The sequence below is a fragment of the Branchiostoma belcheri genome, unplaced genomic scaffold (assembly GCF_001625305.1).
Source record: "Branchiostoma belcheri isolate BF01 breed outbred unplaced genomic scaffold, Haploidv18h27 scaffold43, whole genome shotgun sequence".
Taxonomy (NCBI): domain Eukaryota; kingdom Metazoa; phylum Chordata; class Leptocardii; order Amphioxiformes; family Branchiostomatidae; genus Branchiostoma; species Branchiostoma belcheri.
The window spans coordinates 2429427-2456701 of record NW_017804054.1 but is presented as its reverse complement, the minus strand read 5'-3'; the positions used below and the strand labels follow the sequence as shown (position 1 = coordinate 2456701).

The 27275-nt window shown below is 39.4% G+C and overlaps 4 protein-coding genes across 5 annotated transcripts in view; 3 read left to right on the top strand and 1 right to left on the bottom strand.

The window, feature by feature from the left end:
- LOC109478252 (neuropeptide FF receptor 2-like) overlaps positions 1-4575 on the top strand; it is an 8403-nt gene extending 3828 nt beyond the window's left edge. The window contains exon 2 of the mRNA XM_019779708.1: positions 4472-4575. Coding sequence (XP_019635267.1) covers positions 4472-4575 — 104 coding nt within the window. The remainder of the gene's footprint in view (positions 1-4471) is intronic.
- Positions 4576-16677: 12102 nt separating this feature from the next.
- On the top strand, positions 16678-17863 carry LOC109478234. The gene is made up of 4 exons (XM_019779692.1): positions 16678-16732; positions 17022-17156; positions 17378-17527; positions 17796-17863. Exons 1-4 carry the CDS (start codon positions 16678-16680, stop codon positions 17861-17863), a joined length of 408 nt encoding a protein of 135 aa, XP_019635251.1.
- On the top strand, positions 17820-21392 carry LOC109478348. The gene is made up of 4 exons (XM_019779875.1): positions 17820-17840; positions 18307-18573; positions 18730-18999; positions 19398-21392. Exons 3-4 carry the CDS (start codon positions 18972-18974, stop codon positions 20597-20599), a joined length of 1230 nt encoding a protein of 409 aa, XP_019635434.1. The 5' UTR covers positions 17820-17840; positions 18307-18573; positions 18730-18971; the 3' UTR covers positions 20600-21392.
- Positions 21393-21396: 4 nt separating this feature from the next.
- On the bottom strand, positions 21397-25392 carry LOC109478347 (lipopolysaccharide-induced tumor necrosis factor-alpha factor homolog). 2 transcript variants are annotated; one of them, XM_019779873.1, is made up of 5 exons: positions 25211-25392; positions 23831-24050; positions 23157-23235; positions 22611-22773; positions 21397-22249 (listed from the first exon to the last, which is right to left on the bottom strand). In XM_019779873.1, exons 2-5 carry the CDS (start codon positions 24032-24034, stop codon positions 22123-22125), a joined length of 573 nt encoding a protein of 190 aa, XP_019635432.1. In that variant the 5' UTR covers positions 24035-24050; positions 25211-25392; the 3' UTR covers positions 21397-22122. The 2 variants fall into 2 exon arrangements, with proteins under 2 accessions (XP_019635432.1, XP_019635431.1); XM_019779872.1 differs by having other exon boundaries at positions 23831-24036.
- Positions 25393-27275: the final 1883 nt, after the last annotated feature.

The following is a 27275-nucleotide window of genomic DNA, read 5'->3' as shown; positions in this document are numbered from 1 at the left end:
ATATTTTTCGCAGACTAGGAATAAGATTAAAAAATCGGGTATTTTTTAATTTCTGATTGTAAGTCTAGTTTTTGTCGACATATTGGTGCAAAAATGGCATTTTTTGACATTTTTCTCACAAAATTACCCATAATTCAAAATTGAGGCCATTTTTCAAAAATCCCTAAAACACGATTTTCGGGACAACCGTGGCAGTCATTTTGAGCCGTAAATGGAGTATGTTTGACTCTCCATGTTTCCAGGTTTGAACGAGTTTTGGAGACATGTCATATCGCCAGAAAGTGTGCATTGTGTTATTCATACAGGTGTAAAGAATCATTACAGTATTCAAGGTCACCCAAGGATACGACAGTAGCTTCGCTACATGTTACATACCCACCAAAAATTATAGCGGACATGTGCTGTCCAGGAAACTGTTTGTATCTATAGAAAAGTGTTGTTTTTTATCTGTTGCGAGGCATTCAGGCAGAAGGGCTTGTTTTGCCGCTTTATTGTAAATGACCGCAGGTGACCCCGAAATAGAACGCGGGTTCGATTCGAATTGCCCAGATCGAACACGATCGAACACAGTTCGGGTTCTATGACATGTGGGAACTTTTCAGCCCAGATTTTACCACCGTGATTTTTACTGAATAGGTCCTTCATGTACAAATCATCATCATTAATCAAAGTCCGTTGTACATTTTTCACGTACTATGCACTGTGCATCTTGGGGATTTCCTAGGAATGAAATGTGCCTAGAAGACACAACCCTTTTATTTCAATTCCAAGCAAATGATCCGAGTTTCATTCACGTTTCAAGTTTCATTCACGACTTCCAATATTGACTGATTTAGTCGCTATAAAGAAATATAAAAACAAAAACATAATGATGCCCTGGCTTGCTGCCTGCATCTATTTCCCACTAATTTTTTTTTAAATTTGACTTTATAGTTTACACCCAAAGAGGCCCTCAAAAGAAAAAAATAAAATTGATGCATGGTCATAGCCTTTAGGGCTTCGGAGGCAACTGAGAGTAGAGATTGGCCAAATAGTGAGATGACACGCCAGGGGAGTTTTTCCGCCAGAAAGTACATTTTGCCGCTCCTCGGGTGCTAGAGAGTACATTGGTGCTAGAGAGTACACTTCGGGTGCGGCAAAATGTACTCTCTAGTGCATCTAAATCCCCTGGCATGTCATCTCTCTATTTAGCCAATTTCTACTCTTTCCAGCCGCCTCCTAAAGCCTGGTAGAGGCTAGCATGATCCTCTCGTTTCTGAAACATGTCCCCCGTGAACACTTTCATCAAGTAGATAATGTCTTTCTATGCAAACCCCCCACTGGTTTGTCGTTTGAGCGACTCTATGAATGATGTGGCATGCTGCTGATGTATTGCTTTGTTAGAGGTTTCGGTAATACCTGTTGATTCTCAAGGCGCCACACAGTCTAACCATCCTTGAAACAAGTTACTAAAAGGTAAATCTTACTTTTAATGATAAATTTCCATCAACAGACGTTCACCTTTATTCAGACATTTGAAAAGTACTAGTACTCCTTTGTGACAGTATGAAAGATTGAAACTTATAGTGTCAAACAAAATTATGTATTTGATGTTTTCGAGTTTTCTTATACGTAATGTAAAGAAATTATGTTCAATCCAACAAAGTTACTTCTCATCAACATACTTTTACCTATTTGCCGACAAATATCTACTTCTTCTTTGTGACGTGACAGTATAATATATTGAAACTAATAGTGCCAAACAAAAGTGGGTGTTTTGATTTGTATTGTATCAAAATTACTAGTATGTCAACAAGAGATATTAGACAAGACTATGGAATTGCATTGTTAAAATTACTTTTTGAATTATTCATTGCAAACTACCAAAGGCCCCACGTAGCGTTGATCTGTGTACAGTTAAGCCTTACAAAATCGTGTCTACTGCGATAAAATCTAAATCCAATCTCGGTATGAAACCAGCATGTGTAACATCTAACTCTCTCTGGCTGTAATAGTGCGTGGATGATGGATTTTGTACAGCCGTAGATCTTTGAAGGTGGAAACTGATGATAAGATACAGCCGCAATCCTTCCCCTACCTCAGTACATTACTCCTTATATCCATGCAGGGAACGTCTAACAACTTCCTCCGGTGTTATATGTCTTTGACACACTGTATTAGAGTGTGCACATGAAAGAATGTTAATAAAAGGAATTTGCCGTATTACCATATTGAATTCTCTCTCTAATTCAACTTTTATCATCCAATCTTTTTAATTACATGCAATTGCTGTTATCGGAAGCTCGAAGACATTAATGAATTCGAAGCAGGCGTTTTCGTCACAAAACATCGTCAGAGCCAAACAATTTAAGATAAGGATCGCAACCAGGATAAATCGATAAAATCGCTCAATATTTTTCTTCGCAGGCATTACCAGCATGCGGCTGAAGGAAGCGACCATGTAATGACGCCAGCACAGGGATAATACTTAAGATACTTAGGATTAGGACTTAAATCCAGCTGATGAATTTGTTAACATATTCCTCAGTACGATTTTGCTACTGCAATAACCCGTTATTTCTTTATTAATATCTATTCATATTTTTTTTCGTTTAGCAATTTCAATAGGCCAGTGAGAAGCAGGAAATGTTATGCCATGTTAGTATCGGATGGGCATGTTTTTTAATGTTTTTTATGTTTACCGAAGGAAAACATATTGTTTTCGCTTAGTTTATTCTTTTTCATCTTCTTCTTCTCCAAACGATGAACAAATTCTGTGCCTGATGCCATGGTAACTAGTGTTAGGTTCATTTTCAGGTTCGTGCACAAGCTACAATTGGTCACGTACAGTACTGCGGCTGTGTTCAATAACAGGATAAAATTTTCCGGACGTTAAGGCCAAGAAGCTTTATCTCACGGGAGGAGCTTTGAAGGTCTACCGTTGATCCTCTTTATTGGATTTACGACTGAACACAGCTTCACATTATACCTCATCCCTTCTGCACGATCTATCATTAAAAAACTTACATTGAATGCCATGTACTGTAACCTTGACTAAACGGCGGACACGAATCATAATTGTGCAAGTTTGTAGTTAGCGCTCAAGCTCACAAAAACGCTCTTTTACATAATTGCCCAGTCGCACGATATGCAAGTCTTGTTACACTATGTGATGTCAAATAAGCCATAAAGGGCAGATATGATATTGTAGTAATATGTAAAGGTCATATTTTTATCACAGTAACGGTTGAAGTATTGCAAGTTAAATGAACAAACCTAGCAAATGGCCACGGATAAAAGGAATAGCGTAAATTGAAAACTTTTATTATTGAACTTTTATTATTATTAAAATGTTTGCATTATTTGAGCGAATAGTGTAACACAAGATGTACAAAAACCGTATTTTGCTCATTTCATATTCCAATAGCTCTTTACTGGTTGAATCTACCAAATCAAAGGTAAATAAGTGGCTTTTGTTTGGAATTAAAGGAAATCAATGCAAGAAGCCAGGAACAGATTTATATATCAGTGATTGGAACACAGTGTGGCACACACGTCACTATAAATGACCTTAAGCTATATAAAGTACTGGCCGCATTAGAAGCTCTAAATTTTTAACGTAACCAGTTGACGTATGTGCAGAAAGTGACCCTGAAAAGGCGGTCGCTGGCAATGTCAGATCAAGATCAGCTATTCAGCACTTTGAGTTTGAAAGCATCGGAATAGTTCCGAGAAAAACACGCACAGTCCATCATGGAAATCATAAAAAATATGTGTTATAGAATGCCTTACTACTTGTTTTTTATTGCAGATCGTTGACGATACTTGATATTGTTTTTTTAGATGAATTCAGCCGACGAATGACTTATCATTACGTAGGCCTACTACAAGCTAATCCGTATATCAAATATCATTTCAATACCTCTATAAATTATGGATATGAAAGCCACGATAAAAATCCCTGACGAATGAAGCTTCCTCGGGCTTATACATTGCCCAGACGTCAAAAGTAATGCTATACAATATAACAATATACGCCAAAAAACCGTTACTCAAGCAACTGGATATGATTTTGGAAACGGTCAGATATTGCAGGTAGCATCCACTACCTTTCGTCATTGACACTAGAGACTGCAAGAGAAATGCAGGTTTATAAGCACACAGTGTTTTGGGCGTATCTTATTACCTGGATGTCTAACCTTTACCGACGTAACATGCAATATAGCTATACAATTTGATAGCTGCTGGTATAGTTTGTTCTTTATTATTATTAATAAAAAACAATAACTAGACGGGTAATTCTATATCAATGCCATTCTCTTTATGTTTCTAATTTCAGTCGTTTCTTTCTTTATTCATTTCTTATCTCATTTCCTAACCCCTAACTGACTCCCTCCTAAAAAGCCAGATAGTATTTTATTAAGGCCTTCGATAAAACAGTAATTTTATTTAACTGTTTATGTTCAAAACTAAACGAACTGTCAATTTTCAGGATGGCCGTTCGGTTACGTGATGTGTAAGCTGTCATCTCCTGTAACAGTCATCTCTGCCGGCGCTTCCGTCTTCACGTTGATTGCCATTGCAGTAGACAGGTAAGTCAAGAAAGAGTATATTTCCTCATATTTCATATAATCAAGCTATTATGCGTTGTAACCTTATTTCATTTTGTCATCCTTACGCTTTGCATGTCTGTATTTGTTTTGATATATTCTTAATCTTGTAATCTATTAATCTCTTAATCTTGTAATGTTCTTTGTTTTAAAGACGACTCAAGCATACGCCATGAGCTTGAGTATGTCGTCGTCATCTTGGCATGTTATTAAATGTTGTAATGAATAAAAAAATAGAAAAAAATATCAACGCTTAAAAATAAGTTTTGCAATCGGCAGAAATTTACCTTTTGCAAGTCTAATTCAAAATCCATGATAAGATTAAGACCAGAGGGCCGTTAAAACATGCATGTGTTTTAATTTGATTTTAATACACAGTAAAGTAATATAGAATGCTAAGATAAATGCGTAAATGACAGGACAATTCAGTACCCGATCTAGGGCATTGCAAATCTGTACATGCGTCACAAAAAATGAATAAACCGTTATTATTGAATTTAATTTCACAGTTACCACGCAAATTTTGTACATGTTATATGGTACGGTAAACCTGCATATATTTTGCTCCGTCAGCAGTAGTGATGAAAGTCTAACGCATCTGTCCTTTAGGCCACTATGGATCGATGTAATTGCTTTTCTCACCCGAAAGCAACCTACTACTTTTTCAGTTAAAGATAATGCTGTAGGGTCACATGAGAAAATTGATTTAATAAGTTATAAAGAGCCACGAAGATGTTATCTGCGAAGCGCCATTACAATGAACTTGAGGAGAGCATAGGCTATTTCAGAATGTTTATTATTCTTTAATGTAAAATATGACTTTCAATACTTTACAGAAAATGAAATACCGGGTGACATATGAGATAAAGGGGACAATGCACGACCATTTCCACTTTTAAAATCAAATGAAAAACATCTGACATCTGATCCCTCGATGATGACAAATTGGACTGAACTATGCATTTGCACATTTCGTTATTATTATTATTATTGTTATTGGTACTGTTGTTTGTACGTGACTTAATGTATTTTGTTTTGTGTAATACAGCGTCCCACTGAAAATCAGTGTCATCACTATGTAGGAAACCTGTTTAGATATGAAGTAAAAAGATTGATGCGTGCTGTCCATGGGTCAATAAAGCACAGACATCTGTGCTGAGACTGATAACGCTACTGACAATTACTGATGTTCTTTTAACGACCAAGTCGTTACATAATAAGCCAAAGCTACTATTCATGCAGCCCACATCACTTCCTGTAACTTACAAAACGCCTTTTAATTTCCACTGAAATTGAGGAGGTTGAAGTGAAATCTTAGAATGCATATTTCATCACACATTCATTTTTTATTCATATATATTCATTATAGAGTTTAAGAAGCACCGTTGCTTATATGACGCCTTCTAATAAACAACATAAAACGAAAGTAAAACACAAGGACAATACATAATCAGAATGGGTAAAAGAAACATGATCATAAACAAGACAAATTGGCGAGCTATCAATTATGAGAATCTACCTGCACACTAGTGCACAGTAAGTAAAGGTCTGAACTACATCGAAGACATTGCAGTTTTTTGAATGTAAAACCTTACTTGCAAATAACTTTCCAATCACGGTACATTACAATAAATGCCACGTAATTCGTGACTGGCCCTAGAGGCTTGTTGCAAAAAATCATTTTACGCATACTCTATGTGCTACGCTTTGGTCTCCGTGAGCTTAGTTTTAAATGTCATTCTTAATGCATAACGGAATTTGTTGAGGCTGTAGATTATAAGATCGTCATAAAAGTCGTCACTGCCTGTGTGTGTATCTCGCGGGAGTTTTAATCAAGATGACTTATTACAAAAGAACCTTATCAAGGACTGCCGTAATAAAGAATAAATCTGAGGATTTAGTGGCTTTCTCGTTCACCGATGAATCCGATAAAGTAATTCAAGATTGCTTCCTGAATTACGGTCGGAATGTGGGATCTCGTGGCGTAACGGTGGAATGTTCGTCTCGGAGCCAAGAGGTCCTGGGTTCGAAACCTGCCTTGTCACAGATCTTATGCCCTTGGAAACGGCCCTTTCTCAAATTTCCTCACTTGATTTAGGGGAAAATGACTACTGTGTAACTATTTGTGTTGTCCTCTATGTTGGTAGTAGCATGAATATAAGTTGAAAAAAATTGATAAAATGTTGAAATAAACGGTCGGAATCCTCAGGGAATTTATCTGGTAGTTTTTTTTCCCACCTGGCTGCCCAACGTTTATCGACGCATCAAGAACTACATATACAGTTACAGCTGGTTCGATGGCGTGCAATAGGTCGTACAAGGACGTGACATCAGAGAAAGCCAAATGTCAATGCGTGGGAGTACGCGCTGCTGTAAAATTAAACAGGCGGACGGAAGAGGCTGCCAAACTTTTGAAGACGACCATGTTTGAACAAAAAGCTTACCGCCACGTCGTTCAGGCGAAAGTAATCAAATAGTTTGGACTGTCTGTATGTACGAAGAAAGAAAATGATGAGCAAGGACATTATCGCAAGAAAAACGCACATTGTATATTGTATGGCAAAGTACAAACAAATAATGCATTGAATACGACCTACGTGTGTAATGTATACGGGCTAGCACAACTCTTCGATTGAGTGTTACAATCGTGTTTCCGTATTTTTCTAATAAAAAAATATTTATATTTGTTTGCATTGTGGTAATCACTGCATGAAAATATTTATTGAAATCTGTCTCTAGCATCGAGACTCTTGAAATCTGTTGTATTTGATTTGAGAAATTTAAATAGCTTGTTACGTAAGGCATTATATTTAGTACACTTCGTGTAAAGTTTATCTTCAATATGCTTTGGACAAAATATTTGAAATACAATACCCACGTTTCGTGACCACACGGCACTATCGATGCATGCATAACCATTCTGTCGATAGGTCAAGACCTAACCGTACATCCAATTTGTACTTATTGCGTCATGCAGTTCACCGCAAGCATCGCAAAGGCCACTAGAACATTCATAGTGAAGGTGGCAATATTCATTCATTTAATAAATGAATGAATGAATGTTAGTTTATTATTGTGCATTGCGACTGCATGCTACCTATCTCAAGTGTGCTTATAAGAGACCAGCAAAAGAAAAACGTCATAAAACAAAAACGGTACAGGGTCGAATCAAATAAAATCGTCCGTAGTTACTGCCGGCTACCATGGACTACGGAGGATGGAACCCAGGCCAGGGTCTTAATGAGGATGTGATTTTTAGAACAAGTGAAAATCAACGCGTGGATGTCATCCAAAAATTAAATCAGGGTGGCCTAACTCCCCTCTGCTATCAGTTTTAACGTTATAGACGCCTGTCAGGAATCCTCGACTCGCCAGTAAAGATCCTTCTCCACACAACGTGAACACATCACATATCAGTGCGGTCGTTAAAAGGTTGGCAAAATACCACGGACACCTTTTAAACCACTCAGTATTTATACCACAGGTAAAACCAACATCGTAAAGCAGACCTTTACTGCTATTTAGGCTCCATCCAATTATCTTGCGTCCTTAACTGCCAATCACTATGTATTCCTAAAGCCCCTTTGGGCATTGTTCGAAATAAAAGGCTGATCCGTTTGTGGAATGGGACGTTTGGGAAGAGGAATTGAGGATTATCAATCAATCTAACGGTGATGAACGAGTGTCACAATAGACATTCAGGCCAACAGCAAGTAATTTTGATGGATGATATCAACGGGCGCATTAATTTTCATCTCATTTTAAAAAAAGAAACAAAAAAATTGTTGACAGTGGTCAACATGCCAAAAATGCCAAAGATGTCTGACTTCATGTTGATGACAGATAAATATGAAGAAAGGAGACAAGACAAGGCTCTAAATTATTGTTTTGTCTTTTACTTTGATGCAGTGATGTATTTCAAGAAAAAAGGGCAAAAATGACCCCACCGAATAAAAACCATTTGTTTTTGAATTTTTATTTTCCAAACCTGCTCCAGTGACAAATAGATGTTATAAATATAGCTGGCAGTAAACTAACCACAATATATGTATATCAATTCCTGCTAACAAGGTTTATGATGTCAACATTTGAAAATGCAGGAATCTTTTTTCGGGGGGGGGCGCCTTCTTTTTTTCCCTATCTCATTAGACTTGGAGTCTGCAGAGGATGCCATCCATAAAATTTACTTGCTGTGACCCAATGCTAAGAAACAAGGATAAGGCTGATAAATCAAATACTCTCCGTAAAAAGAAGAAAGTGCACACCTGGTAGTCCTCATTCTACTTGATTTCCAAGTCGGTGAACATAGCATCGATACACTAGAGTTTCATTAGCTTCTAAAAGCGTTAACCAAACCATGAACACATAAAAGCAATACACTTGAGTTCCATTAGGTTTTAAAACTGTTCACCCAATGGATCTTTACGTTGTAGAAGGCTGCCTATAGTGTGCATAAACAATTCCCGTCAACTGCGCAGATCTATAGGATAGGATTTGGTGGCTTAAGTCTGACTTTGAAGATTGCAAAATGATCAATGATGTCCTCCTCATCAAGATTACGGAGGAGGATTTACAGTCCTTTACTGTGTTGATGCCCAACAGAGTACTGCCTAATCTTTAATTTGATGAACTTAAAAAGTGCACTTTGTGATCAGCACATAGATAATATCAATGAGCCATATTATGATAAACTTCTTACTTACGATTATGATATACTGATAGAGCAATCAACATTCCTTTAGGAAAGTTACAATGTAAGGATGCGATTACTTAGAAAACGTTGCCTTCAAGAAATATGACGTAACTGGACAACGGCAGTTTATAGTAGCCCTCGTCCCGGTTCAATGAACGTTAAGGAATTCCGACAAACCTATAGATACATGCATGTTATGTTTATCAAGTGATGCATTATATCTATGACGTGTTTAATTGAAGATAAGTAGGAAGTTAACTTGTCATGCGCCAAAAAGCAGTTACTCAAGCAACTAGAGGGGAAAGCCGGTTTATAAGCACAACCTATTGATTGATATGCAAATAAAGTGAAAGCTAGTGAAAGCTAGAAAGCTAGTGGATACTAGCTGAAACGTCTGACGTTTTCAAAATCATATCCAGTTGCTTGAGTAACTGCTTTTTGGCGTATCGTATTACCTGGATGTCTAACCTTCATCGACTTAACTTGTCGTGCTTGATTTATTCTACTACCGTAACGATATTTTTATGGTTCTTTCAGGTTCTACGCGGTTATCCATCCCAACGAACCCAAATTCACGTCTGAGCATAATGGCGTGGTCATCGCCATAGTCTGGGCTTTGGCTGTAATATTTGCCATCCCACAGGTAGTGGTCATGGACACCAGACCATTTGTGTCTGCAGACGATAACAGCACATACACGCTCTGTGTTGAGACATGGCCAAACTATTTTAAAAGAGAGATCTATACAGTGTTACTGTTCGTAACATTGTATATGCTACCCCTCTGCATCATCGGGTATTTGTACCTCCGGGTTGGGTTTAAAGTGTGGTGCCGCCCCGTGCCAGGAGGAGGAGGAGAGAGAAACACCGCCAGCCGACGAAAATTCCGAACCATCAAGATGCTCCTCGTTGTTGTAGTTTGTTTTGCAGTATCCTGGCTCCCTATCCATACCGTGATGCTCATCAACGACTGCGGCAATCCCTCGTCCAAACAGAGGAGCATTATCTATCACTACGCTTTTCCCATCGCCCACTGGCTTTCGTACTTGCAAAGCTCCGTCAACCCTGTGATATACGGCTACTTCAACAGGAACTATCGCAGGGGCTTTACGGAGTTTTCCTCTACTTTGCGGCGGACCCTGTCGGGACGTCATGGAGTCGGGAGAAGGAGTCTGCCGACTCCTCAGTTGTAAATTCAGTAGTCTCTACCAGTCTAACAACGTAGGTTAAAAAAAGTAAAATTTAGCCAATATGGAGAATAATCTAATCTCCAAGCAGATCATACTGTGGCAAGGCAGTATCCCTTGGCCAGAGGAGTGTGCATTAGACAATCCGGTGGTCAATGGATACTGTCTGGCCAAGGATACTGCCTGGCCAAGTCGATACTGTCTTTTGCGGCCACGGAAAGATCTGTTTGAAAATTGACTAGGGGAGCTTGGCCAGCGTAGAGTTCATTTGCTCGCATAGAGGGGGAAATAACCCTGTTGCGGACTGACTCTCAAAACAAACTATTTCCCTTTTTTGCGGGATTCTAGGATCCGTGTCCCCTGTAGGAAGTCCTTGTGGAGGCTATAAGTCAGCACGAAGAAACGTAAATCGTTTGTCGTCATTAATAATAGATAAGTTCCGAGTTATAGCCTGTTAGTGACTAAATCACGCTTCTAGCAGCCCATTCCTAGAAGCTTATAAAGGCCAATTTATAATTACGCAAGGAGATTTGGAAACATCCTAATCCAAGTACTATAATGAACGAATGAATGACGACCTTTATTGCATATTTTGCCACACTTGGCTAAGTACAGGTCAAAACAAAACATGATAAACTGTTACAAAAATTTATAAACTATCATTACTAGATAAATTCAACTTCTGGCCTTTCAGTTCTAGTAGAGATAAAGTAACATATATATTTTTTCGATGGAACGTCTAGTTGCATTAGGAATGTGCTTGAGTGTAATTGAGTGTATGAAGTAATGCTAGAAAGGTAACATTTGTAAAGCAAAAGCATTAATGTTTACTTTCGCATATGGTCTGATCTGTTAATTCTTTCTCAAACACATTCATATATACGGTCAGGCAGGAGTCTAAATCCCCCCTGCTATAAAATTGCAACATGATGTAACCCAACATTAGTTGCCATGGTGATAGACGATTGGTTTAGGGCATAGACCTTATTGGTTTGGAGAAGAAGAAGAGGAAACAGAGTAAAAACAATATGTTTTCCTTTGGTAAACATAATTAACGCCTAGGCACTAACGTGGGTCGACTTTTGTTACAGTAAGTATACTGTCTATTACCATGATGGTGAGCCTCCACCTCCGTTATGGAGGATTTCATTGTGACAGAGAACCCGTAGCTCGTGTTTGTACTTCTCATAGTGTAAATCAGTCTGGCTTGGATGTCAGCAGCCACATAAACCCCCAAGAGGGACCCAAGCAGCTAGACTGTGTAACGTAGATCAAGTTTTAATGGAGTTTAAAGGAGTTAATAGGTGTGTATCACTACTAAGCACATATTTCCATGTATGTTTGAATGGGTTTAAATTGCCAGTGTCGTTGGTTTGTATGTAAAAGTGGACGGAAGCTGCTTCGTTGTTTTTAGGGCTTCACTATGTCTATGTACTTATTAAATATGGTTTGAAATTCATTGAAATGTCTCTTGTAAGGTTATACACTTGATATCCTATTTTATCGCAAAATGATATTTATCTTAAAGCAAAGCATTCCTTGTAGCCTTGAGCGTTAACACCTTGAAGGGCCTCCGTGGCCATAGCGTTACTAACTCACTAGAATATAACATCTATGTCATCTTAACTTCATGATCATGTCAAGAAAAGCATAAGGCCACAACAAGTAATTTTATAGATGGCATCCCAGCGGACTCCGAGTCTAATGTGATAGGGCGAAAAGAAAAAAAAAAAACAAGAGGGCAAAAAGAAAACAAGATTTGTACATCATCAAATTTTGCCATAACAAACCTTGTTAAGCAAGAAATGATACCTATATTGTGCTAAGTTTACTGCAAAGTATTACAGCATCCATTTCACATTGAAACAGCTTTTCAGTGAGAAACAGCTTAAATTTTCATTGCACAAATTGTTTTGATTCAGTGGGAACACCACATATACACAGCTACCATCACATATGAAAGGAAAGAATACATCACTGCACAGTAAAAGACAAAACATTAACTCAGAGCCTTCTCTTCTCTCCTCTTTTCATATTTATCTGCCATCCACTTTCTGGCATGGCAACAGACATCTTTGCCCATTTTCGGCATGTTGACTACAGTTAGAGGGCAGCAACATTTCTTGTTGTTGTTTTTTTTTAATAAAAAAATCAGGCGAATATTAATGCGCTCGCTAATAATAATGCAGCCATAAAAATTACTTGCTGTGGCCTAACTGTAAACGTCTGTTTGCTGTACTGATGTGAAGAAAATGTGAATGTAACATTTGAAGACCTACATTAAAGCAATCCAACGATGATGATAAACAGAGTATGGCTAATTTTATTTGAATGTATATTGCAACATACTAGCCAGTATATAAGGCAAGCAAACAGCGAATTAGGCAAACAAAAGGAATATTTCAAATCCACGACCGTACAGAATAGTGGAATGCATTCTGCATCTGCCAAGTAATAATACAACAAGGTTACTATAGGTTAACGCTGTCAGACCGTAACCCATGACAAATGGAACACGCTGTAGTATCACTGATGTGATCATAAAACTCAGGCGGAAAAAGCTGACAAGGGTAATCCGCCATCTATGAAAGGAATATGAACATTCACACAAGCGACGAATCCAATAAAAGGAACCTGGAAGTGAGGATGGGAATGGATGTAATACTTCTGTAGTTGCTGTTAAGAGTTGTTGTCAAGCTACCTATCTAACTCCTCGTGAATGCAAGATGATATTAGATATCTATATCACAAGTAAAAATGAATAGCTTAAAGATCTAGGTAATTGTCTTCGTTAGAAGGACTATGAAATTGTCTCGCCGGAGTGTGGGGAACTGCGGATTTTGCGATATAACTCTGGAAGGCATGATTCGACGTCCATGATTTTTGGCAGGCAGATTACTGCTGTTGAGGCCGAAGTCAAGTACAAGTTTTGGCTTCGTGGGGGGTCCGTGCGTCACGTTAGTGCACCTTTTGTGTTTGTGGCTTGTTAGCAAGATAACTCAAGTATTTGTAAAATGTTGATTATAATTCTTGGTGTGGTGCTTACTATTGTCGGGACCAAGGTTAAGTTCGTTACTGAGCTTCGTGGGGGGTTTCGTTGTGACTACAGGGGGCATTTTGTTAATTTTTCTTGTGAGCAGGATAACTTTTGTATGTGTGCATGGAAGTTAATGAAATTTGATAGGCATATTACTGTCGTGGTCTCCAAGATTGAGTTCAAAGATGAGAGTCGTGGAGGTCGTTATGTCCCCGTAATAGGACCTTTTGTGTTTAGAAATCTCCCACCTACATCTGCTTGGAGACAGCCGACAGCTGGATATAGCGGGGAACCCCATAATGGGATGGGATCAAATGACGTTACATTGAGGGATTGTACTATAACTTCAGCAGGGGGAGGATAGGTTGGACATATGTCAGGTTATTTTCTACGGCCACACCAAGTAATTGCTATGGATGACGTCCACTGGAGACCTTAAATCTAATTACCTTAAATTTAAGGCAAGCGCGCAATAAAAACACGAAGGGCCGAAAAACGAGATGCCTAGATTTGGAATATACTAACTGTAGAAGTACAAATGTTAGGACACAAAGAACACAAGAAACAAGTCTTCTATTTGTCATAAAGACAAATTAACAAAACAGCAGTAGTCACCCTGTTCTGATTCTTTCCTTTATAACATCTTCTCTTATTATATTTTGCGGCGCTGTCGTGACACTTTCAACACAGTAAGAATTTCTTGAACGTTTTTTTCCAGTAACAGTCCAAACTCAAATAACGTAGGGGGGGGGCTAACACGGGTGACGACGCATCTGTATAATCTGCGGCAAACCGTTTCAGGGTGTTCTGTACCATAAAAATAGTACAGAGATTCTTTTGTTCTTTAGACCAAATTGATTATTAAAAAGATTGAAGAATACGCATGTTAATTTCTCTAGAACGATGTACCTCTGACGAAGACATGAGATCTCCGACCTCTAGTTTATTAAAAGGAATCAGGTATTGTCAAGTGCAACAGCTAGTGTGCAGAGGTTTGCATTTCAATGTACTGTAGCATTGTTAAATTCACATTTTATCACCTTCAGGTAATTTTCTTGACTTTTCAGCACGAATCCATATCTCAGTATTATACCTTAAAGTGCATTAGGGCTTGCAGACCACACAAAAGCGTGTAAGTAAACATACACATATTATTAATTAATTTCAAGATACTTATAACAGATATACAAAAAAACTCTGGCTATATTAATGGAATTAAATCTATGAACATAAACATTTTAGTGTGTACCGTTTCTCTTACTGAATATCCTCATGGAAAGCGTAGTTTTTGATTGGAGAAAAGTGCGAAAAAATCAGGAACGCTGGCACACAAAGTCCCCCTGCCCCATAATATGTCACTGACAGATACACCACTTTCCCGTATTGGACCGTTTCATCATTGAAGAGGATGCCTGGACCTTTACTTTCTAAGTTATAAGGAGAACGATTTATCTGCGGGTAAAAATCAATGCAAGGCAAAAGAGCACCATTACTCAAGAGAAGTAAACGTTCAAAAGAAATCCAATACTACCTGCGGTTAGGTAACAGTTAATTGAGGTGATCGGGTTATATCAGGGCATTGCTACTCATCATTTCGCACAACTTGCAACGTGGAGGTAGCTGCTTTCTCTATGAGCTAGTGCACTTGAAGACTGTAGCGTGGCGCCATCTAGCGGTTTGTGTGAAAACTGATTGGTACGTGAGGATTTCAATGAGACACATTTGAACTGGAAATATATACTACTTGCCGAATACTTCTCCATACTAAAAAGCCACATGCATGAAGACACTGACGGTCACTTCAACTGCTACGGACTACCGAGACTGATTCATATAGATCCTTGCATTTGTTAAATCTACCTTATTCCACAGCGCAGGTTGCAGCAAATGAAGAGTGTCCGCTAGCTCTATTATACAAAACGTGCAAACCGCTAGGTGTCGCTCTGTTACAGTGTAATTCACTGTTTCGTTAAGCAGGGCCACAACCCGCCGTACGTGTTTTTGTCCGTCCGTTTTCTAGCGTGACCACGTCCGCCACGTTTGTCTGAAGACGTTGGAAAAGGAGGGAGTACGTCAACGTACTATATAAGGTTAACTACATAAGGTTAACAAACATCTAAGATATACACGTCCCACACTAACCACTGCCGGGCAATATAAAGCCAAATCCCCATGGGGTCATTCACCCCGTTGCTGCGGAGTGCGTCATCGCGCTATGAATCATGGGAACCCTACCGAAACATCATTCCCTTCTCACCTTGGGATGTAACGGACCTGTTCTGTCTTCAAGACGCCGTTGGATTCTCACCTGTGCGTCTTTTGACGTCAAAAATAACAGGGTTCGGTTCTTGGAGAGTCTAGGGGCCTTGTAGAGACCTTAAAGACCCGGGAAAAGCTGGTCAATATCTTAGAAGACACTTCTGGAGACGTTCAGGTAAACCCGGAAGCTACAGGTGTATATAGATTTGCCCTTGACAAAAGTAGCAGGGTATTGAGTACAAACACTTCGAAATTTGAGTATATTTCTCTAGCATACAGATAAACTGTTGATGTTAAATGAATTACTAGTAATGACGCTATGTTTCCATAGCTTTGGTGGTATATAAAATTATATTTTCGCTCCTTCGAAACGTTTTAGAGAATGTGATTGTAAATAAGGCATGTCCTGGCGAAAGTTTCACCCGCTGGTTGTAGTCATTACAATGGTTAGGCGGCTCCATGGCCTGGAATATATGGTGTATATACGTCTGTATGTGTTTCTGCGCTATAGGAAAGGAATCTAGGAGGTGTTAGTGCAGCAGGCGTCACCAGACAGGTGTTGTATATAGCACGGTCTACTATGGATAGAAAAGAACGGGAGGGGAAAGAAAAGGTAGGTCAAACGCCTATTGATGGCTTTCTGATATGGGACATTACAGAAAGGCACAAATCAGACTTTGCATAGACGACTGACTGTGTTTCGTTTGGACTATCTTCAAGATGTGCATGCATGTATTTGTATCTTGAACGATTTGGCTAGTGCCTAATCATTAGTAGCCTTTAATAAACACTAAATCGACTACATTGACTTCCAAACCTGGTTAACAATAATTTCATCTATTAATGCCCATTCAGACTTTCATAGAAAACTACCGTACGAGTCAAGACAAGAGAAGCCTTGCGCACAGATGACATGGCTGCTGGGAACAGTGGGTTCACGGGATCTCATAACGACTTAAGGATGTCGGGTAATGCACAACACTTAACTATCTTAATCTTAGCTCTAAAATACTTGGACTCTTCTCTCAGTGGATATTTCTTCTAAGAACGTCATCGGTTATGCTAGATAAATTTTACGTGTACTGGAAAATCAAATTATTATGTCGGATAAAATGGTTGATCTTTTTCATTCCTATGCCAGTGTTCTGATCTTACCGGAACATGCTATGCGTACGTTTCTTGAAAATAAAAGTGTCAAACCCATCTAAGCTTTAACCGTGATATCGTACACAGGTATATAACGTTGTTTTCTTACAGACGAGCCAGGCGAAGTTGGGAAAACCATGAAAGAAAGGCTCTCGGAACAAGAAGAACAAGACAAACCACGCACCCAGAAAACGTCAGAAACCCAAAAAGCAGTTGAGCAGCAGAGTGACAGGAACAACCCTACAGGTAGCCAACATAACTTTTACTTATCAATTCATCATCCATTCAGAGACTCAAGAAAGTGACAGTCGAAGAAAAATAGCCGTAATACCTCGTTCCGCTTTAATAGCTTGCTTTAATTTGTCTCCTGGTCGGTTCAATTTTGTGCTTGGGAGTTGTAGTTTTAATATACGGATATGAAGAAACTTTTAGCTATATGTGTAAGTCTTGTCGTATGTCCATTTCAGATGAGGGAAAGACGAGTCAGGTTCAACAAGCGGATGAGTCAGTGCAGGTGGGCCCATCCCTGATTACAGGTGAGAAGGGGAAAGTCAACGAAACAAGGCATCATACAGATTCCGGGGGCAGTGGCCCCTTGGTAAAGCGGCCGAAGCAAGGTATGGACAGAGTCATGTTGTGGAAAACTATTTTGATATAGCTATAGCAATAATCGCATTTAAACTAATTGCAGACTTATATCTATATAGATCTATATTGTCTAAGATCTATATCCATGTATAAAAAAATATTTTTTCTTGAAGCAACAGTCCATTACAACCGATAAGACTTCCAACCAAATACCCTTCACTTGCCTTCACATGCCTTATATATATACAAAGCAATGCGTGATAAGATAATAACTTTCCTCTCATACAATTTCAACAGCTGTAACCCAGCCTGCTGCCAGACCCAGGTTCAAAATCACTGCAAGTGAGTACACTCTATTGTACTAATTCCACAGTATTATTTTGTGACCTGAATTATCCTTTCCTTTATTGCACATGGTACAATGTATAGCAAGTACAAAAAAATATCTAATAACACCTAATGCAGAACTAGAAAGGTAAGCAAATGTGGAAAGCAAATGCATGATGTTTCCTTTTGCACATGGTCTGCTCAGTTCATTCTTACTCAAACACGTTCATATATATGGTCGGATAGTCTAAATCCCTCCTGCTATAAAATTGCAACATGATGTAACCCAACAGTAGTTACTAAGGTGATAGACTGGTTCAGGTCATTGACCTTATTGGTTTGAAGAAGAGGAAGAAGAGAAAAACAGACCAAAAACAATATGCTTTCTTCGTTAAACATGATAAAACCTAATGTATCCTAATCAATAGACTCTAACAACAAGGTTTTACCTAATATATCCTAATTACTCAAGTATTGACAGCATTTCAGCCTCGCCCCTTCACCATTGCTGAAGTAACAGAAAACAGCATCAGGGTCACCTGGAAAGAAGCAGGTGGCAATAAAGACGGCTACATTATCAGCATCAGTCCTGACACTGGTGTCACCAACTCCACCGAAAGTGTAAAGACCGGAGACCCACTGGAACACACCTTCACTGGTCTGACAGCAGGAACTGAGTACACCATCAGTGTTGTAACTGTCAATGACGGTGCACATAGTACGGCAAGGACAGAAACGCAAAGAACAAGTAAGTATCCTTCATTGTACTTGGCTAGATGTATTGATGTAAATGTATAAAAATTATATACTGTTGGATTATCCTTTTGATATCAGGCAGTCTAACTTTAGGTGATACCGAAATGTGATTAAAGTATTGACAGTTTTTCCATCATTCTAATGTCAGTTGTAGCCCAGCCTGGCGCCGTAAACATTGCTGAGGTGACAGAAAACAGCATTGGAATCACCTGGACTGAAGCGGCTGGCAAAACGGACAACTACAGGATCAGCATCTCTAATACTGATGGTGTCACCGCTCATAGTGCAATTGTGAATGCTAAATGCACACTAGAACACACCTTCACTGGTCTGACTGCAGGAACTGAGTACATCATCAGTGTTGTAACTGTCAGTGCCGGGGAGAACAGTATGGCGAGGATAAAGACACAGAGGACAAGTAAGTATCTTAACCTGTACTTGGCCAGTTGTTCATGGAAATGTGATTCCACAGCAGTATTATCCTCTACAAACCCATTTAATACTAGAGGTGGAACGAAATGGAATGCTAGCCGACACCATCCGAATGAAAGTTCTTTGTAACCATCAAAGTACATTCATTTCTAAAGACCCTGGCAGCAGTCATAGCAATCCAAATACACGTATTGGGTTTAATTCTTGTCTATTTTATACATATATATCTATATAATAGTGCCAACACTTCTTAGAAATACTTTTGAAATAATTGATGTTAGGATTTAATGCATAAGTGTTTCTAGACCTACATAAAATATCAAGCAATTTCAGGTGACAAGGCAAGTGAATGAGAGTTTCCTTTTCTTTTGACCTAATCTATAGGATCTGGAAAATGGCCTATGGTGCTGCTGCTCAATGATGAGTATGGGACCAGAAAGGGTGGTATATCCACAGTCAACCGCCAGATTGGGTGCTTTCTGGCTTCAAAAGGAGCAACAGTCCTTTGCACAGTCCTGAATGCCACACAACAAGACAAGCACGACGCGGCTGCTGATGGAATTCGGCTGGTTTTCCCAACAACGTTTGAGCGTGATCCAAGAAAGGCAGAGCTCTATTGGCTGACCTTTGATCACCAGACCCGATATCCAGACCTTCCCTCACACGTAGACTTCATCGTGGGCCACGTACACATCACGAGCCATGCAGCAAGACGGATCAAGGAACGCTTTCCTGACGCCAAGCTTGTCCAGGTCACCCACGTGATGCCAGAGGACACCAGTCAGTACAAGGGTGACGAGAGCGTGTTGAGCATCGGAAAGGAGAGTCGCAACATTCTGGATGACCTACGACATACTGATGTTATGTTCTCGGTCGGTCCATTGATATATGACTACTACAGGCATCAGACGAATCAGCTAACACTACAACATCACGAACTCTTGCCAAAGCCGTCTGACATCTTCATCGATATGAAACTGAAGCCACCCGTTGACACGGAAACGAAAGTAGTGCTGTCCATCGGCAGGGTCAAGGGCGTGGAGAAGCTGAAAGGGGTTGATCTAGCTGCAAATACCATGGGCCATGTAATCAAAGCCCTACCCCACACGAAGTGGCGGCTTCGCGGCATCAGACGTGACGATTTTCAAGCAAGCAGAAGCATCATCGAAGCAAACACGGGTAGATTCCAGTTCGTACCCTTCACTCCCCTTGAGTACGCTACACAGGAGGAGCTGTGCGAGGACATGGAAAAGGCCGATGTCGTCCTGATGCCGTCTCGTGCAGAGCCATTCGGACTGGTTGGTCTGGAGGCCATTGCCGCAGGTGTGCCAGTCGTGGTTTCCAACAAATCTGGTCTTGCAAAGTTCCTGACGAAACAAGATCCCGAGTTTGACCGCACGATCGTAGAGATCGATGATGACGACGATGAAGCCGCGAAAACACTGTCTAAGCGCGTCATCAAGATCCTGACGGATGGGCCCAGAGAGTTTAGGGCCGCACAAAGTTTGAAGAAGAAGCTTCTGGACTCAGAGTACTGGGCTGCATCACACAGGAAGTTCCTCCAAACATTTGGCCTAGAGGGCTGAGCTTTTAACCACAGAGTTTTAAGTTTCACCTATTGACAATTGACAGTTCCACTCAATCTGGATTCATGTTACTGGCCTCAAAACCCACAAATGTACTCGTCTCCGGGTCAGACTTCATGTTAGATATATGAGTGAACAGGTGTATGCCTATTCCATAAGCCATCAATTTTATTATGGCTGTGCGATTTATGCAGACCAATGGGTATCTGAATAAAGTATCAAATGTTCATATCAACCTGGTGAAATGACTCAGATTGCAGTACTCTACAAATGCTCATTCGGAACTGCTGTAAACATAATGAGAACAATCAACATTCCATATGAGATTGTACACACTATAGCTACAAGCTCTGCCCTTTACTTGTGGTATTGCTATGCAACAATAGATTCCATACTACTAATGTATATTAGGATTTGATACTACAGATTTTCCAGTTAGTTAAGTTGACATGCTTTAGATGCTTTGAATTTGATTCTATTGTACATTGAATTTTATATACAGTATTCTAGTAAGTGTATGTTTTAATGTCTGAAGATGACGCTGACGCTCCAGTTTGGATGATGATTGTGTTTTAGAGTTGTCTTTAAAATTGAACGTCATATTATTGCAGATGTACATTCATTCAGGTTTGAATTTGTTTTTTTTCTGTAAAAAAGAAGGCGTTTAGAACCAATTATAGATTACAGAGACATGTTAGTGAATAAGCAACTTAAAAATTAAGGTTTGAAATAGATATGAGAAAGCTGAATGATATCGCTAAATGAAGAATAAAATGGAACACAAAAAAGTGCACGAATTCTTTTCATATCTTTTTAATTCAGGAAGATGAAAAAACTCAAATTAACACACAACTTAATCCAACTTCATACGAGTACCTTTATCCGCATTGCTTCAATGTGAACAGATGCATCATAATCTACCTGTTAAACAACCTCTGGACTTGCATAGCGTATTATTGATTCTCATGCTTATCTACATAACAAGAAATGCGCAGGGTAAGGCGTGTATGTTCAACGATACCTCGCTAGAGGTCATTTCTGTACGGCCATTTCTGTTGTCGCGATCACGGGACCGTGGATCGCGATTCGCGTAAATTTAAAGACGTTGTGTTGTATCTTTGTAAGACAACGGAAACTGTCCACACTAATCGATGCATCTTATTTCTGCAACTTATAATATCAAAGATATCTAAGTTAAAAGCTGATCATTATCTTTCACACACTATAATTAACATTCAACAGCAAAACTAAATACCCTAAATATCACCATATCCCATGTAATAAGCGGCGTATATTACCATTCCCTTACAATCATTTACCTTTTAAAAAGTTAAAATAAATCTTTATTAAATTCATGGGATAAAAGTATATCTTGCATATAGAAGGTTGCTTTCCTTTTAACCTTAAGAAATTGTATGGTCCTTATTCTTTTTTATCAGTATCACACGGCCAGATATTAGTAAAAATACTGCTTACACTTTAAACGAAAAATGAAACAAAGCACGCAGCCTGGCAGTAAGTGCTCACTTTGCCCTTTTGTATGTTCCCAGATGAGTGCTACAGTTAGGACAGGTGTGTTTGGCGTCCTTAAGGTCTTTGATGCACAGAGGGATGAAGCAGCAACCCAGCCACACAAATGGTATCGCAAATCTTAAAAATCAACAAAAAAAAGACTATTAGTACTGTCGAATACTGACAAGAAAAAAGGCCGCATATACCTCTGAAAATATGTTGTGTTTTGTACATTCCTTGTGTTGTTTTATTTATTGTGAATTTGTCATTGAAGTATCCATGTGTTTAAACAGACTCAGGAATGACAAAAGACATGCGTAACTAAAGCAGGAAATAAAAACAATAAAAACTTCCTGTCAGTGCCGCCGACGTGCCTAGCATTTCGGATTAACAACACAAAAAAAACAGAGGCACACTGAAAAAAAAACACCCTTGGATTTACAGTTGTTACTAGAATGCTAAAATGATATCAAAGATTAAGAACAAGTTCACAACTCACCCGAAGAGACAGACTCCTCCGACCATGAGCCACGTGAAAAGCCCGATCTCATACTCCACCGTTGTCTGGATGTTCTGCTGGCAGGTCGGACATGTCATCCTGAAGGGGTGTTGACTGCGGGTCGGCTGGTCAACGCCCATCACCACCACACCGGGCTGGGAAACTAGTACATAATAGTAGAAATACTGATCACATTTGTACAGAAATATACTATAGGACGAACCAGCCACCAGTAACACGCAGAATCGTCCAGCAGCAGATGACCTTCCTGGGACATGCCTCCTGAGCTGTTCCTACTCAGGACGTCATCATCAAACTGTTGACATCACAACCTGACCTGTCTTTGAGACGACCAAGGGGTCGCCCAAGAGCAAGATGGGAAGACCTGGTCTTCGCCACACTGGGTGTCAGAACCGACTGGAGAGCCTGTGGCCGTCATGCATCATGATTGATTGTACATTCTTATTGAAATAAGAATTAGGAACAACTAAAATCCCGGATATTAATTTTTTGATCAATCAAGGTAAATATTGGACGCAAACCCACCATACATAGCTGTTCCGGGCGGCACTGGTGGTTGTCCCGGACCCTGTGACACAAAGGTACCCGGCGGCTGCTGGGCGTACTGAAAAGGAAGGTCGTCATGTGACTCCTGATACACCATCAATATTCTTTCCCTCTTCCATTCTTTTTTTCTCATTACATGATTTCTTTATATCACTTAATATCGTCTTAAAAATGTCTTTCTTCTTTCATAATTTCTTTTCTTTTCTTTCTTACTATCTTACGGGCCAGGTGGCGTCGAGTGGCGTAGTGGTAGATCGTTCGACAATGAAGCGGGGAGACCCAGGTTCGATCCCGAGGTGTACCCGTGTCATGTCTGGACATGCGCCCCGACGCTGTGCCCTTAGGAAAGGCACTTTACACGACCTTCCTCACTCCACCCAGGTGTAAATGGGTACCTAACTTCGGTTGGGGAAAGTCGTTTTGAGGTCACTTTGTGGCGCCGAATGGCAGCCGCACACACCCTTGGAGCAAATGTGTATTATTTGATTGTTGTGATTTGTATTGATTATCATGTGATATCCTGCATCAATTCAGCCGTTAAAGGCCATTTATTATTATTATCATTATTATATCCTGCCTCTCTCTTAATGTGTGTGTGTGTGTGTGTGTGTGTGTGTGTTTTCTACCAGCTGTAGACTGTATGTAGTACATACGCCAGGTTGTTGCGGCTGAGGTGCGTAAACTCCTGGCTGTCCGGGCGGGGGCGGCTGCGCTGGTTGCGGGGCAGGGTAAGCGCCAGGTTGCTGGGCGGGGTACGTGCCTGGTTGCTGGGCGGGGTAAGCGCCAGGTTGCCCCTGTTGAACAGGAGGTGGCTGCTGTGCTGGATAGGCGGGTGGGGCGTCCTGTTTAGTGTCCATGACTGAAAAAGATGTATCCAACAAGAACTTTATTGCATGGCAATTGCATATGGCACCAATTAGGCAACAATGAATAAACAAAGTACATATAATTTTTTTCTAATATTCGGTGGGGGAACTTTTATTTCAGGGAGTACTTTTATTAGATTTTGATGATTTGTCCGGGGGGGGGGGCTTTTATTTTAGGTCGTACTTTTATTGTTGCACAATAATATCGTCACGGACATTGCTGTTTTCATGACAAATAGAAAATTGTGGACTGTTACACTGTGTTCTAATTCAATTTGTGTACTAAACATTTGTCGTCCCTTAGTAGATTTCAAATCTAGTTGTCATCTTGTTTACTCGGCCCTTCTTGTTTTGTTTTTTTGGCGCTATCGCAATTGGATTTAGAGTCTCCGTAGGACGTCATCCATGAAGATTACTTGGCGTGGCCTAAAACGCTACATTATGTAGATCACGCATGAGTGACATTACACAAAGCATAAGACTGACACGGTACGCCCAATGCACACAACCTTCAAAAGTAACCTAGCGGTCGGATGGTTAACTACACACCAATACACCGTGCAGCTCTACACACTGCGTTGTTTTTCATAGCTGTATGAATGTTACGCTCTATTGTACCCTTGCATAGTACAAATGTTTGACAGGAGTAACATTTGATGTCACTGCTGGCTTAATATTCTGTCTGTTTTGTCGGTCGGGTCACAGAAAAACAGGTACATGGCCGACAAGTTTTGGGACTTTGCAATTATCCGTCAGGTGAAATTACAGCATTGTATTCTAGGTAATAAATTTCTTAATAAAATCAGCAGGCATGTCAATCCCTATAACGTGTAGGTTTCGCTGAAACAACAGAGTAAATCAGCATTTTATACAGCTGCGAGATTAACTTATGAACGATGGCTGTCACAAATATTTCTGGAATTCCGGCTGGGTAAAATGCAGTGGCCTGGCGGTCGCTGCCGACCAATCTTATCCTTGTCGATCGAAAGACAATATTCAAGGTGTCCAGAACTGTATATTTGTTGCAGTGGTCTCAAATATACATGTGCTCACATGCAACATGTCTATATCATCTGAGACATGCTGGTGCCAGGCTACATTGAAACATGAGATAGAACGGCCATGACATAGGTGGTTAAGTAGCGATCACTAGTTGCTACAACTTACCTGCTAACTGTGCCACTACTGCGCCAAAGCAAGGATTGTCTACACCTCTGGGTGGTCCCTGAACCTGTTTTGAATCCGTTGAATTGAAGGCTGTTGGCCCAGGAGGTAAAATATACACGGAAAGAAGTGTTTACAGTGGACGACTTGTCGACATCGTAGACTGACACCTCATTAAATATGCATGAGTGATTACCCATGCTGGAAGAGTACATTTCAAAGACGGGGGTGTTCCGTTTTTTTTTCTTTAGAGAAAAAAATAGAGAAAATTACGTTGTTGTTTTATTTTTATACCTTTAACATGCCGTTTAATAAATATATATTTTTTAATAATTAGGTACGTATGTTATGTTATTTTCTTATAAAGAGAAGTATCTGGGTGTCTGTGTTAAATTGTACATGTCTAAAAGTAACGTCATAAATAAATAAATACCCATCGAGACTGTAAAAAGAAACGATCATTCGATACATAAAACGAGTCTTTGATTAAAGATTCATGCACTTATCGTAGTTTAACCTTCTTGATACTAGACACCAAGTGAACACAATTCGACAGGAAGCTTAAGAGAATAGTCTAATTTTTAATCAATTAGAACCATATTATCCGTATTCAGTCTGTACACCTGATATGTAAAGAAATACCTACGATACGTCTTATAGTTACACATTATTTGCATATTCCAAAATGCAATAATAAAGATACCATTGTAATCGATATCGTTTCCACATAACACACATATCATGCAATTGGTACCTGTTTATCAGAATTAAACTAGAGTTCCACGATCTCATACCTTCGCCAAATGAAGTTAGCCTTTATGAATAAGAAATATACTAATCACCCTGATTATGCAAATAGGATCCTTGATTGCATAAATTATATCAGTCTGTTGATCATATTCTACACCAAAAGACATTCTTATCTTAACAAAGAATGCCATTATAGCATTTCCTCATAAATTATGCAAATGTGGTCCTTATTTGAATAAGTTATGTTTAATTATGTTCACCTTCACTTAACTTTCAAACACCCCAAGTATGAAATTTCAGGCAGTTACCACTATGCAATTATAACATTTTCTCATTAATTATGCAAATTAAGTCTTCATTTGCATAATCGATATTTGCCTGTGTTTCTCTCGTTCTTAATAACATATGTTACAAGCTTGAACTTCCTATCATGGAATGCAGCTGATTTATAGAATTTCCTCATTAATTATGCAAATTACATCAATATTTGCATAATTGTAATATCATTATGTCAAGCATCACTTAAGCTACCTACATACCAAAAATCACGATGATCCATCAATCGGTTCTTGAGTTATCCTCTTTTAAACATTTGTCCTTTAAACCCCCCTGCAGTTCTAGAGCAAGCAACTAGGGGGCTCAAACTCATGTCACTTCATCCCCAGCACAAGAGCTATCTACCACCTAAATTTGGTTACCCTAGCATGTCTGGATCTTGAGATATCAAAACCGGAAGTTCTGCTGCAGTACCATGACAAGCCGCCAGGTGGCCCAAAATCTAATCATTTTGAGGTCTCATTACGACCTACCCACCTACCAAATATCAAGTCAGTCCATTTAAGCCTTCTCAAGTTATCGTGTTTACAGACAGACAGACAGACAGACAGACACACACACACACACACACATACACGAACGCCTCTGAAAACATAACCTTCTTGGCGAAGGTAAAAATAACTCAAGTTAAAAATCAGTCGGCACGCTAGGAAACATTGCTACGGATAGAGGCAATGGTTGCGTAGGTAAATAAGTTATACAAGTAAGTAACAACTTCTATATTCTTTAGAAACAGAATATATGTGACCACACAGTAATTTGGCGTTCTTGTGACACTGGTAGTTTGATTCAACCAAACTGCGTCATTCGTACCCTTGAAAGTACTTATCAATACTCAGTATCAGTTATCGAGAAATTTAATTGTGTCACAAAAAGGCTTAGAAACAGACTTGTGAACACAAACGCCTAAAAGTCATTTTCAGAGTAAGCATCACTTGACATTCAAATGATGGACATAACATCACATTAAAAATGCAGATAA

Coding starts and splice junctions, on each gene's coding strand:
- LOC109478347 (XM_019779873.1), bottom strand. CDS start 24,034: ATGGACACTAAACAGGACGCCCCACCCGCCTATCCAGCACAGCAGCCA. Junction 22,774..23,156: donor GCCCGGAACAGCTATGTATG/GTGGGTTTGCGT, acceptor ATTATGTACTAG/TTTCCCAGCCCGGTGTGGTG. Junction 22,250..22,610: donor GGAGGAGTCTGTCTCTTCGG/GTGAGTTGTGAA, acceptor TTGATTTTTAAG/ATTTGCGATACCATTTGTGT.
- LOC109478234 (XM_019779692.1), top strand. CDS start 16,678: ATGGCTGCTGGGAACAGTGGGTTCACGGGATCTCATAACGACTTAAGG. Junction 16,733..17,021: donor TAACGACTTAAGGATGTCGG/GTAATGCACAAC, acceptor GTTTTCTTACAG/ACGAGCCAGGCGAAGTTGGG. Junction 17,157..17,377: donor TGACAGGAACAACCCTACAG/GTAGCCAACATA, acceptor TGTCCATTTCAG/ATGAGGGAAAGACGAGTCAG.
- LOC109478348 (XM_019779875.1), top strand. CDS start 18,972: ATGGCGAGGATAAAGACACAGAGGACAA. Junction 19,000..19,397: donor GATAAAGACACAGAGGACAA/GTAAGTATCTTA, acceptor CCTAATCTATAG/GATCTGGAAAATGGCCTATG.